The sequence below is a fragment of the Delphinus delphis genome, chromosome 2, assembly GCF_949987515.2.
Source record: "Delphinus delphis chromosome 2, mDelDel1.2, whole genome shotgun sequence".
In the NCBI taxonomy this organism is placed as follows: Eukaryota; Metazoa; Chordata; class Mammalia; order Artiodactyla; family Delphinidae; genus Delphinus; species Delphinus delphis.
Genome location: NC_082684.1, coordinates 74,914,191 through 74,928,383, shown reverse-complemented (window position 1 = coordinate 74,928,383; position 14,193 = coordinate 74,914,191). Strand labels below are relative to the sequence as shown.

The window sequence follows — 14,193 nt, the reverse complement described above, 5'->3', positions numbered from 1 at the left end:
CAGTCAGAGCTACATCATTGGGCTCGACAATCCGCAAAAGCTGGCTCCCGGGATATGGCTCTTTTTTGCCCAGATCAACCTCTGGGAGGCAGCATGCAGAGAAATGACAGGACAGGCTTTGGGCTCAGTCTGCCTGGGTACAGATTTCAGCTCCACTACTTAAGCTAGGGACTTCAGGGACTTCCCTGGCGGTCCAGTGGTTAGGACTCCGTGCTTGCATGGCAGGGGGCACGGGTTCAACCCCGGTGGGGGAACTAAGATCCTGCAAGCCTTGGGGCATGGCCAAAAAAATAAAATGGGGATAATAATAGTACCCATTAAATGAAATCATGCACAGAGGTCACTTAGAGGGGTATGGCGTATGGAAAATGCTTAACAGACATTAGTTGCTGTCACTCTTATTTCTTACCCTGGCCAAGTCTAACAGTGCCTGCGATGATGACGGCGATCAGTGCCAATACTTTCGCGTAGGTGAAAACATCTTGTACCAGGGTTCCCCACTTGACATAGGCACAGTTAATGAAGGTTAAGAGACCTGAAAGAAAAATAATACTGATTGGTGACTGGCCCCACCGTCCAGAGGGCCTTAGACCCCCAAGCAGTTTTTCTGGTACCAGTCACCAAAATAGAGCCTTTGGCCAAAGACGGAACTGTTTGGGCTCTGACCTGCTCTTCATTGGAAACCTCTGCCCAGAATGCCCTCACCATTATCATTCAAAGGCTCTTGCTGAGCACCTGTGTACACAGCAACACACACACACACACACACACACACACACACACACGCCCTCAGCACTTATACAAGAGACACAAAACAAATCGACTGGATTTGCTTACGCACAAAAGTGCTCACAGCAATAGGAGGCAACTGGTAGCGGAACAGGATTAGTGATGCGTTCCAGCTGTTGGCTCTGAAAAGTCATGGTCTCTCACCCTCTCCAGCCCTGTGTCCCCTTATATGGGCTCCAGGACCCAACACTCTGATGCTGTGGGATTACTGTTAACCTTGATGAGTCCTGTTGTGACTTATCCAACGTCTGGGCTAGCAGGTCAGGATGTGTGGCCAGGATTAGGCTGGAGGCCAGACTTCCTGCTACTGCCGGCCAGCTCAGCTGCTTGTTTTCATGCTTGGAAAGACTCTTGGAACTGAGGTTCCTACAGAAGGGGGATGGGGCATTTTTCCTGACTGGACAATGCAAAAGTCAGAGCCACAAACATTCCTCAAGTCCTTCTATCCTGGGGTAGAGGCAATCCCTTTACTTGGATGAGCTTCAGCAAAATTCATGGATTGCCCTTAGAGGCAGGGTTCTTAACCTAGGGCTTCCACAGGCCTGAAATTCTTTGTAAAGTGTTTTGTACATATGTCCAAAGAATATGCATTGTTCTAAGAAAAGGGTCGATAACTTTCACCAGAATCTCAGAGAAATCTACTACCCCACCCCCCAAAAAAAGCTATAATCTGCTGCTTCAGAAGAAGAAATTCAAGAGGGGAAGAAAATCAAAAGAAACAAGTCTGAAATTCAGCAGAACGTTCCTCAATCCCCCACCAACCTCTTAAACAAGCAGGCAGCCACATACCCCGCACCTTCCCCGCTGTGGCAAAGTGGATCGTTTCACTGCTCCCTCCTTCCCAGCTCAGCAACTGGAGCACTAGAAGGAGGGCTTAACAGCCGTTCTCCCAAGGGCTGCGAAGACAAGATCAGAGCCAGCCTGCCTTACCAGAGGAGAAAGTGCTGGGCTTGCCTGCTTCAGGCCACCAACTCAGTCCCAAGCACTCCCTGTCTCAGTTCTGGCAGTGGTGTGGCCCTCAGTGTCCCCAGCCCTTCTGTTTTGTTGTGTCCTGGTCTCATCACACTCTGGCCCAGAGGCTACTTCATCCTGAGAGGCAGGAAAGAGCAGCCCCTCAGAACAGCTGTCTCACCTTCTGTCTCCCCCTCCCTTACTGCCCAAGTTCTTTTCCGCTCTTGCAGAAAGGGGGCATTCCTGTCCCAAACAAACACTTGCCTTTCTGCCTAATAAACAAGCCAACAAACAACCAAACCTTATCACAGGGCTGGGCAAAAATGCACCCACAACTCCAGGCCAACGTAGTGTTAATAAAGACACAAGCATGTAGTCTCCACAAGCATCCCATAAAACGGGCAAATCTTTCAGATCTGCTGATCCTCCTCAGCCGGTCACCCCTCCTTTACTCCCCACTGGACTTCTGCCTCCTGCCTCTTCTCTCCATCCTGTAACCTCCACCCCTCACCCTCGGGCTCTGCTGCTGGCTTACTAATATAACTCAAGCCAGGTTGGATTAGAAGCATCTGGGACAACTGGAGCTACCATATTCACAAGGGAATGGGGTCCCCTAATTAAAATTCATGGGTGGACTTCCCTGGTGGCGCAGTGGTTAAGAATCCGCCTGCCAATGCAGGGGACACAGGTTCGAGCCCTGGTCCGGGAAGATCCCACATGCCGCGGAGCAACTAAGCCCGTGTGCCACAACTACTGAACCTGAGCTCTAAAGCCCATGAGCCATAAATGCTGAGCCCGTGTGCCACAACTACTGAAGCCCGCGCGCCTAGAGCCCATGCTCTGCAACAAGAGAAGCCACCGAAATGAGAAGACTGCGCACAGCAACGAAGGCCCAATGCAGCCAAAAATAAATAAATAAAAAAAAAAATTCATGAGTAGCCCTCAGGGTCACCAGGGTGACAACACTAAACTGGGATAGGCTTGAGAATTAAGAGACTGGTTCTGGTTCAGAGTCAGTCTGTAACCACATGCCACATGCTTCTGTTCTCAGCTCTGTCCAAGGAAGAGCCAACTCCTTATCCTTTACTACAACAAATTCTGAAAAGAAAATACATGCATTGTTTACATTTTAATCCTTACAGCTTCTCTAGTCTACTTCTATATCCATCCATCTGTATCCTTCCTCTTACCCACCAGTGTTTCCTCCTCCCCCACTCCTGAGGCTTTGTTCTCAGCCACTGACCCACCATCTTGCCCGGATCTGCTCTCTGTATTGAGCACAGGAGGTTCGGTTTGAACGAAGAAGGGAATCCTCTGGAAAGAGCGCTGGCCCTCATCTTCCCCAGCGCTCAGCTTCCTCCAGGGCCTCTTGGCCGTGGCAGCAGGAAATGGGAATGGCAGGCAGCAGTGCTGACTGGGCTCTCTGTCCCCACCCCCAGCGGATACAGCTGACCGGTGGCCCCAGAGCCCAGCCAAGTGCACTGTTCTTGAAGTGGAGCCTGACCTCCTGCTTCAGAGGCAGGGAAGGGGGTGGGGGTAGGACATGGGGTTAGAATAATATGGAGGCAACTGCAAGTTAACCTCAAGGACAGAGATGCCCTACCCTCCACCTCTAGGTGCAATTCAATCTCTACCCAACACTGGGCCAAGACCACAGAAAGATGGGCTGAAAATCACCTCAGACCCTTGACTCAGGTGCACCTCCATTCCTGCTTTGACCCCTGCTTTGAAGGAAGAAGCGGCTGAGAAGAAGTCACTCCTATAATCATCTAAAGAGATGCTCCTGAATGGTCATGACACCCAGCCTCCATGAGCCCCTGGAAGAAGAGGCTAGTTCCAGCACTGAGGCCCAGCATCAGCTCTAGAACTAAAAGCAAGGAGAGCAGATGCCTGGCTTGATCCAGAAGTGAACAAAGCTTGCAGGCCCATTCAGGATCAGACGCCCAGATTTAGTTTAGATGCTCAAACTAAACAGTCCCTGAAAAAGAACATTCAGCCTACAATTCTCCCAGCACCATTAGTTTTAAATACATACAACATAACACACAACTTAGGCTGCTATTTAAGCCATTTTCTCCTTCAAATTCCCAGGGACTGTAAAAACCTCAGCAATTTATTAGGCCACTCATGCCGTCTGTAAAGAGACCAATAGCTCTTCCTCCCACCCAGCCAAAAACTTCTCCCTCGCAACTTCTCGCTAATTGTCCTGGACCTCTCCTCTGGAGCCACAAAGCATCAAGCTGAAGCCTCTCGCACATCACGATAAGCCCTTCTTATCATTAAAGACTGACATCCCGTTCCCCTTGAGTCTTCCCTCTTCAGTCCAAAGACCTATGTTCTTCAACATCTTGTGTGATAAATATGGTTTCCCACTCACCGGCCCAGTTCACTCCTCTGTATTAATTGCACTTTGTCAGTGTCTCCCTGGAAACTGAGACCCACACAGAAAACTCCAGCTACTGTTGCAGGCTATGGAGTCTCAGTTTGAACTCGTCAACTGTAACTCCTTTTTTGCTCCCAAACTGATCAGCTTTTCCCTCTCCCTGTGTTTGGGCCTATTAAAAGTGATTTTTTTTTTAATCCCAAATATGGGGCTTTACACTTGTTCCTAGTAACTTTCCTCTCTGAATTTTTAGGCATCATTTCCATTTATCAGAAATGGAGTTCCTCCTTCATTTTAATCAGTTAGTTCAAATGCCTTCAATTTTGTGAAATCTGCAAATCTGATTAGCAAACTTTCTGGATCTTCACTGAAGTCACTTATAAAAATGTTGACTAGGATAGGCAGAGCCCTGTAGTCTATCACTATAGATCTTCCTCTCTGCTGTCATTATTCCACAACGTCAACCAGGAATCCACCAAACTATTTTTTTTTATCTAGTCCGCCTTTTTCTACCTTGTCAACAAGAATATCACAAGAGTTTGCCAAGAACCTCTCTGAAATCTGTATACACATGTCTCTGCTCTAGAAATCTAATGATGCTATCAAATAATGATTCAAATGAAATTAGTACATATATATGCTAGAATGTTCATAGCTATACCATTGTCATAGTCAAAAATTTAAACAACCCAAATGCCAATCAACGATAGAATGGCTAAATGAATACAATGGAATACTAAACAGCAAATGAGAAAGAACCATCTACAGCTACAGACAAAATTATGGATGAATGTCACAAATGTATTAAGTGAACAAGCCAAACACAAGAGAGTACATACCCTTTATATCCATTTACATCAAAACAGGCTAAATTAATCTATGCTACTAGAAGTCAGAACAGTGATTTCCCTTAGCGTGTGCATGGGGGGCACAGGGGAGTGACTGGGAGAAACACACGAGAGGTTCAGGGGGCTGCCTTTTTGATGTGGATGCTGGTTACACATGTGTGCTCAGTTTGAAAATTCATCAAGCTGTACACTTATGACATGTGTACAGTTCCTTTTGTATATTACACTTGAATAAAAAATTAAAATTGAACAAAAAATGAGGTTAGCTTGTTTTTAGCAAATCTGTACAGGTTACTAGAGATCCTCCTTTCTTCCCTTCACACTTTGCTAACCAGGTTTAACAGATGAGCCTAGAATTTGGGGAGGAATCAACCTCAGATTACCAGTGCAGCATGCTCAGAATCCACCTCCTTCTCTTTTTTAAAAGAAATTTATTTACTTTATTGATTTTTGGCTGCGTTGGATCTTCCTTGCTGTGTGTGGGCTTTCTCTAGTTGCGGCAAGCGGGGGCCATTCTTCGTTGCGGTGTGCGAGCTTCTCATTGCGGTGGCTTCTCTTGTTGTGGAGCACGGGCTCTAGGCACATGGGCTTCAGTAGTTGTGGCACTCGGGCTCAGTAGTTGTGGTTCACGGGCTCTAGAGCGCAGGCTCAGTAGTTGTGGCACGCGGGCTCAGTAGTTGTGGCTCACGGGCTTAGTAGCTCTGCGGCATGTGAGATCTTCCCGGACCAGGGCTCGAACCCATGACCCCTGCATTAGCAGGCGGATTCTTAACCACTGCGCCACCAGGGAAGTCCCTCCTTCTCTTTCTTGGAAAGCCAGGTTATCACTTGTGGTAGGCACAGTGGCCCTGAGAAACAGAAGAGTCAGTGTGAAAGCCTTTTTTTTTTTTTTTTTTTTTTTGCTCCGGACGCGCAGGCTCAGCGGCCATGGCTCATGGGCCCAGCAGCTCTGCGGCATGTGAGATCTTCCCGGACCAGGGCACGAACCCGTGTCCCCTGCATCCGCAGGCAGACTCTCAACCACTGTGCCACCAGGGAAGCCCATGTGAAAGACTTTTGATGTGAGAAAGACTTGACTAGCTACTGCTGGCTTTGAAGATGGAAGGGGGCTATGAGCCCCTAGAAGCTAGAAAAGGCAAGAAAATGGATTCTCCCCTAGAGCCTCCAGAAAGGGACATGGCAATGCTGACACCTTGATGTTAGCCCAGTGAGACCCTTTTCAGACTTCTGACCTACAGAACTGTGAAATAATAAATTTGTGTTGTTTTAAACCACTAAATTGGTTGTAATTTGCTACAGCAGCAATAGGAAACTAATAGGTCAGTCAACAGTTTCCTTTTTACACCCTTCCTGTTCTCCAAGGTCCTGGAGATGCCTAGTAGTCATTCTGTCATCTCAACTAATTATAAATTCTTTCCATTTGTTTGCAAGTGGATAGTTAAAAACATTTAAAGCAATGACACGCTTTATTACTATCTCCTCAACTCTCTTGGTCTTGTTTTTTGTTGGCCTAGATCTATCGGCCTGTTTGGTTTTTATTGAACCCTTTCTTAGGTGAGCAATCCTTCTGCAGGTCAAGTTAGAGGAAAAGAGGGACTGTGGCCTCTCCTTTCCACCATCTAGTTATCGTAGATCTAACTGCCCCCAGAGCATCCAGCCTTGTCCCTGCTGTTCTCACTCTAAACATTGCTCTCGGAAACTTTTGTTGGCCTTAGTAACTTCTTCAGGTCTTAGTTTATGCTGGGCATTAACCTCAGGACACTCTCCTTGCAGGGTCACTCCTTTATTTATTTAGTCTTGATTATGTCACCTCTCATTATCTCTTGCATATCGTTTCTAAAAATCTGAGCTCATCAAAAGCTTTTGCACAGCAAAGGAAACCATAAACAAGACCAAAAGACAACCCTCAGAATGGGAGAAAATATTTGCAAATGAAGCAACTGACAAAGGATTAATCTCCAAAATTTATAAGCAGCTCATGCAGCTTAATAACAAAAAAACAAACAACCCAATCCAAAAATGGGCAGAAGACCTAAATAGACATTTCTCCAAAGAAGATATACAGACTGCCAACAAACACATGAAAGAATGCTCAACATCATTAATCATTAAAGAAATGCAAATCAAAACTACAATGAGATATCATCTCACACAAGTCAGAATGGCCATCATCAAAAAATCTAGAAACAATAAATGCTGGAGAGGGTGTGGAGAAAAGGGAACCCTCTTGCACTGTTGGTGGGAATGTAAATTGATACAGCCACTGTGGAGAACAGTATGGAGGTTCCTTAAAAAACTACATATAGAACTATCTTATGACCCAGCAATCCCACTACTAGGCATATACCCTGAGAAAACCATAATTCAAAAAGAATCATGTACCAAAAAGTTCATTGCAGCTCTATTTACAATAGCCCGGAGACGGAAACAACCTAAGTGTCCATCATCGGATGAATGGATAAAGAAGATGTGGCACATATATACAATGGAATATTACTCAGCCATAAAAAGAAACGAAATAGAGCTATTTGTAATGAGGTGGATAGACCTAGAGTCTGTCATACAGAATGAAGTAAGTCAGAAAGAGAGAGACAAATACCGTATGCTAACACATATATATGGAATTTAAGAAAAAAAAATGTCATGAAAAACCTAGGGGTGAAACAGGAATAAAGACACAGACCTACTAGAGAATGGACTTGAGGATATGGGGAGGGGGAAGGGTAAACTGTGACAAAGCGAGAGAGAGGCATGGACATATATACACTACCAAACATAAGGTAGATAGTTAGTGGGAAGCAGCCGCATAGCACAGGGAGATCAGCTCGGTGCTTTGTGACCACCTGGAGGAGTGGGATAGGGAGGGTGGGAGGGAGATATGCAGGAAGAGATATCGGAACATATGTATATATATAACTGACTCATTTTGTTGTGAAGCTGAAACTAACATTCCATTGTAAAGCAATTATACTCCAATAAAGATGTTAAAATGAAAAAAAGAAATCAATGTGTTCGGGGCTTCCCTCATGGTGCAGTAGTTAAGAATCTGCCTGCCAATGCAGGGGACACGGGTTCGAGCCCTGGTCTGGGAAGATCTCACATGCCATGGAGCAACTAAGCCTGTGTGCCACAACTACTGAAGCCCACGTGCTTAGAGCCCCTGCTCCGCAGCAAGAAAAGCCACCACAAAGAGAAGCCCGCACACTGCAAAGAAGAGTAGCCCCTGCTCACTGCAACTAGAGAAAGCCCATAGCAATGAAGACCCAACACAGCCAAAAATTAAAAAATAAAAAAATAAATTTTAAAAAATCAATTAGTTTAAAAAAAAATCAATGTGTTCAATCACACCACTTTCTTCAGATAATTCTCCTATTCTTCCTAAATAAGATAATTTATTGTATCAGAATTTCATCTTGAAGGGACTTCCCTGGTGGTCCAGTGGGTAAGACTCCGCACTTCCAATGCCGGGGGCCCAGGTTCGATCCCTGGTCAGGGAACTAGATCCCGCGTGCAGGCCACAACTAGAAAGTCCGCATGCCGCAACTATGAGCCCACATGCCACAACTAAGACCTGGTGCAGCCAAAATAAATAAACAAATAATAAAAAAAAAAAAAAAGAATTTCATTTTGAAGACACCCCTGGTTTTTTTTCTGTTTTTAAATCCCTGGTTGTAAAATTGTAATTCTTTGCCCTGAACTTTTCTGCAATCTCTTTGCCTAAAATTTAGAGTACATTTTGGAGGAAAACCAGCATTTCTTTTTCTGGGACATAAACTCTGAGAAGGCATAATCACTTCCTCACAAGGATTCCACATTGCCTCTGGTTATGTCAAATAATAATAAATCCTTATCCTTTAGAGATACATATTGAAGCCTTTATGGATTAAATGGTTTGATGTCTTGGATATGATTTAAATAATCTAGTGTGGGTGAGAAGGGGTGGTTGGAGCATAGATGTTGATAATCATTGATGCTGGTGCTTGAACCCTGGGAGTTCACTGTGCAATTTGCTCTACTTTTGTATATGTTTGAAATCTTCCATAATAAACCATTTTTTTTAATGTAGAGAGGTACTGCTTCTAATAGAATGCAACTGATTTTAGCAAAAGATGCTCAGAGAATTGAAGCTTCCATTGCTATCATATTTCCCTTTCGTACAAATTTTATGATTTTTATGAGGAAAGCAAAACACTTATTCTTCTGATCTGAGAGTGTGCAGTAAATGCCCACAGTTACATCATTCCTACTTCTTTTTGCTTTTATCTTCGTGTTCTCTTCACCATGCTTCTTCCCTTAGGATGAGGGTTTATTTCCATGTACTTTACTATGGGAGATCTTCAGGAAAAATCCCTAACTGTTATCTGAGAGCCCTCTGATAGCACTATGTAATAATTCTTCTTCCCAAGGTAAGGAGATGGGATTAACAGAGGCCAGGGCCTTGGTGTCCTTTCTAAGAGATGGGCCACGTATCTGTAATGAGGAAGGAAGAGACTTCTCCTGTTTAGTTGTGAAAAGCAGCCCTCCTGCAGGCAAAAAGCTGGAGGCAGTACTGGGTAGTACTGTCCATTACGTTTGTTGGGAAAGAGAGAAAGGAGAGGTGAAATCCTTTGACAGGTCTCTGTGTCTTGGTCCTGAAGTTTCCCTCTCACTGCAATCAAAAGAATCAAAAAGTAACCTTGCCCAGAGGCAGCAGGCATCCCTTATTATAGCAGATCCTCATACAAGTACATCTCTCTTTGATATACTATATCAATCTCAGCTTTTCTAGCAAATCCATCACTTCTGAACAAGGTATACTTTTTTTTTTTTTTTTTGGCTGTGTTGGGTCTTCGCTGCTGTGCACGGGCTTTCTTTAGTTGTAGCGAGCGGGGGCTACTCTTTGTTGCGGTGCACGGACTTCTCTTGTTGAGGAGCACGGGCGCTAGGTGCACGGGTTTCAGTAGTTGTGGCTCGTGGGCTCTAGAGCACAGGCTCAGTAGTTGTGGTGCACGGGCTTAGTTGCGCCACGGCATGTGGGATCTTCCCGGACCAGGGCTCAAACCCGTGTCCCCTGCCTTGGCAGGCAGATTCTCAACCACTGCACCACCAGAGAAGCCCAAACAAGGTATACTCTGTCGCTGTCATATTCTAATCAAATAAATTGTTTCCTCCTTGCAGTAAATGTAAAAAGCAAATGTGTTTATTAGCCTCATTGAAATGTTGATGAGTCCAAAAGCATCACTCCCAATCTTCTAGCTTCTCCAAATGCATTACTGAGCAATTTTTCCAACTTTATTCTTCTTTCTCTATAATACCTCATAGCCTCCAAACTACCCAGATGTATACTTTTATCTGTGTATTTTTCCCCTTCCTCTAAAATTTCAGTTTAAACCTTTATTAAGTGCATCTCTCCCAATCTCTATAACATCTGCTCCATCCCTCACCAGAGTGTATCCTCTGGTATCCTAGCACTTACATTCCAGGACTCAGTTCTGTGTTCTCTGTTTTCTTTCACATACACAGACTTCAAGTGACAAAGAGATGAAGATTCCACCTGCCACTCCATTTGCTATCGTGAACTTCAAAGTCACCAGTGACATATCTCATGTGTCTTCTGACTGGTGACGTCATTCATTCCCCAGCAATCAGCAGAAGTATAGCGGCCTGTGGGCTTAATTGGGGTGAGCAATCTCTGTGTCACATGTTACTCAAGAAAAACCACCCGTCTCTGCATTAGGCTGGTCTATGCATAGTCAGAGTCACACTGCTGGGGAGCAGTCCAGCCCCTTAACTGGTACACTCAGGCCCGCGAATAACCAGATGTCTCCGGAATACTCTACCAAGGCTGTTCCCTCAGAAGGACCAGATTTAAGCTCTCCAAAAAAGCCTCAGCTCTTCTGCCTAAAGCCAGACATTTCAAGTTTTTCCTTGTTTTCTTTACTGCTTGTTTTGTTTTTTGTTGTTGAATGCTGGTTTAGGATACTCTCTGCATCTTAAAAATCACTTTTTCTTCTTGAGTCCTTGATCGATTATTTCTTCCACCCTTCCTAGGTGCCGTTGTATCTCTCAGATAGCAGCTGGTCCTCAAACACTTTTACCTTTTCAGGCTACATAACCATGTCGCTTACTCAGGCTTCAGGGGGGAAAGCATCTGGCAAGAAGACACACGGAGCATAAGCCCTGTGGGTCACTGGATCAGAGCTTCCCATCCTGCCTTCTGGGGCCTAGCCAGCACTTCAGTTGCTGTGGGTCTGCACCACAGGAGGGAGCAAGCAAGCACTTTGCACCAGGAGGCTCACCGATTAACCGCTCCATCGGCTCCCGCCTCAAAGCCAGCGAGTCCTTGGTAACAGGATCCTTACTGGTTTGCTCAGCTAGGTCCAGTCCAGGTTCTCAGAAATGGGTCCCCAAGGCTGACTGAACATCAGGATCGCCTGAGGATCCCCTGAGGAGGGTGAACCTACAGCTCTGGGGCTCCACCCCTGAAGTTCTGGTTCGGGAGGTCTGAGACGGGGCTCCCCAGCGGAGCCTGATGATTTGCCTGCTCTGGGCTACTCTTAGGTCATCACAAAACAAAATCATCACTTAGAGAACCACCTTGATCACAGCAAGCCCAAACCCTCACTTAACTCAGCATTCCTGGTTCCACACTAGCATCACTCTACAAGCTTTAACAAAGTTCAGTGCTCGGGCCCCACCCAGGACAATGAAGTCAAGCTCTGGGCTACAGCCAGGCATCGGCATGTTTTTAAAGTTCCCTGGGTGATTCTAAAGCATGGTGACAATTGAGAACCTTTCTTCCCAAGGCCCCCAACAGTTCTCCTCAGCAGGAACCTTCTGCTTCCTCAAGTCTTGTTCTCCAAGCTAATTTCCATTCTTCTGCCCAGTGGTTCAGAGTTATTTGGCTGGGGGAAAAGAGAGGGAGAGGAAGGGGCCAGGAGTATTTTTTTTTTTAATATTTATTTATTTATTTATTTATCTGGTTGTGCCGGGTCTTAGCTGCAGCAGGTGGGCTCCTTAGTTGCAGCATGCATGTGGGATCTAGTTCCCTGGCCAAGGATTGAACCCTAACCCCTGCATTAGGAGCACAGAGTCTTATCCACTGCACCACGAGGGAAGTCCCAAGTGTTTTTTTTAAACCCGCTAGGTGACTCCAACGGTCAGCCGAGGTTGGGACCCACTGTCCCTAGCTCCTTCCCCAGCTTCCTCTAGGCTGTTCCCTTAGCCTCTTCTGAGGCAGAGAGAAAGAGAATAGAAAAAGGAAGAGACCAAAGGTGAACCCCTGAAAAGCTTTGGGGATCAGGCCAGCACAGAGCTCCACCTCCCTCCCTGCTGGTGAAGAGTTTGTTCCGAAGTTCACGTTGACCCCATACCAGAAAGACCTCAGCGCTCTGACTCTAGTCCCCTTGCTGCTGTGAATGTGGAACATGAAATGTAAGCTTCCTGGGCTTCCCTGGTGGTGCAGTGGTTAAGAATCCGCCTGCCAATGCAGGGGACACGGGTTCGAACTCTGGTCAGGGAAGATCCCACATGCCGCCGAGCAACTAAGCCCGCGAGCCACAACTACTGAGCTCACGTGCCACAACTACTGAAGCCCGCACACCGCAACTACTGAAGCCTGTACGCCACAACTACTGAAGCCTGTGAGCCTAGAGCCCGAGCTCTGCCACAGGAGAAGCTACCGCAATGAGAAGCCCGCGCACCGCACCAAAGACCCAACGCAGCCAAAAATAAACAATAAATAAAATAAATTTATTATAAAAAAAAAGAAATGTAAGCTTCCTCACTCCCAGCTTAAAATGGATAATCCCTCTGGAAGAGGCAACTAGCTTCCAAGTAGAAAGTTCAAAGGGCAAAAGGCAGTTGGGGGCCCAGCATCTGGCTGTTCCACCTCATTAGCCACAAGACACGAAGCTTTCCAGTACCAGGAAAAGCTGCCCAAGGACAGTGGCCAAAGCTCTCAGAGATCTGAAGTCCTACAGCGTCCACGAGTGGCTTGAGCAGCCGCCCTCCCCTCTGCCCGGGCCCCACAGTGGCCCTCAGCCCCCAACACCCTGAGAGCCAAGAGATGCAATGCCTTTCTCGGCCAAGCTGAATCTGGAGCTGTACCATCTGTTCACTCCTCCAGCCGACATTCACTGAAAACCACCTACTACACGCAGATCACGAGGGTCAAGCGTCAGGGATGCCGAGACCGCCTGACCCCTAAAGAGTAGTCTGTTCACAGGCGGCCCCGCATGTGTGCTGCTGGCCGACGGGTACAGCAGGCAGACCGAATACACAGGAGATAAAACATCCCATTAACAAAAGGCAGAAATCTAGACCAAAAAAACTGGGTCACAGGGTCGCTGACATTCTTACATACATCATCTAAGTTAATCTGACAGAGTAGGTTTATTATCTTCATCTTACAATTGAGAAAACCGAGCCCACTCAGCCAGTGGCCAGCTCAAAAGCTTGTACGCATTCCACTACACTATATGCCCCCCGTTTGCATGCAAGGATATGGGCCGGGGAGTGGGTCTATCTCCCCCTGGGGTAACAGGGCTTCCTGGCTGCAGAGAACTGGGGCAATCCTCAAAGAGCTCTGAGAAGCCAGAGTAATCAGCTTCAGGAGGGGCTGAATGCACACCCCTCTGGCTGGGAAAAGTAACCATTTATAGAGCCCTGAACGGGACAGCAAAGTTCCTTCAGAACTCAGAATTCATCCATTCATCCATTCATTCTTCCATGCATCCATCCATCCAATAAGCATGTATTGAGCTTGAACCCACTCTGTTCCAGACCCTGTGCAGAATCTTTGATTAAGACCCAGTCCCCAGCCTTCCCAGAAAAGTAAACTTGGGCGAATACAAGAATCAGGTGTTATGAAAGTCACTGAGAGGCAACCCATCCAGTCTGGGGGAGTGAAGTGGGTGCAGGTGGGCACCAGGACCACTGTTACCTGCACTGAGTGTACAGAGGCTGATGCTGGGGTGGGGGGAAGGGAGGTGGAGTTCCTGGTAGAGAGGGCAGCATGTGATTACCCTGACCATGCAATGAGTGAAGTCACCCATGCATACAAAAAACTTACCTAAGCAATAATCCGTAAATGATTTCAAGGTCTATTAGCAATACTAGCTTATCTAGGGCTGTAGTTAGTTTATCAGCAGTTCTAAAGGAGGACTACACCTGTAAAGGAAACATAAGCCACCCGGACAGAAGTAGAAATCATATATGCTCTCCCGAAATTTGTCACTGATG

General features: G+C 46.3%; 1 protein-coding gene and 1 non-coding gene across 2 annotated transcripts in view; one reads left to right on the top strand and one right to left on the bottom strand.

The window, feature by feature from the left end:
• SLC7A7 (solute carrier family 7 member 7) overlaps positions 1 to 14,193 on the bottom strand; it is a 29,720-nt gene that overhangs the window by 5,327 nt on the left and 10,200 nt on the right. Inside the window, exon 3 of the mRNA XM_060004864.1 lies at positions 410 to 535. Within this exon, the coding sequence (XP_059860847.1) occupies positions 410 to 535 (126 nt within the window). The remainder of the gene's footprint in view (positions 1 to 409; positions 536 to 14,193) is intronic.
• TRNAG-UCC (transfer RNA glycine (anticodon UCC)) lies at positions 8,396 to 8,468 on the top strand. The gene has a single exon. It is a non-coding gene; the product is annotated as a tRNA-Gly (tRNA).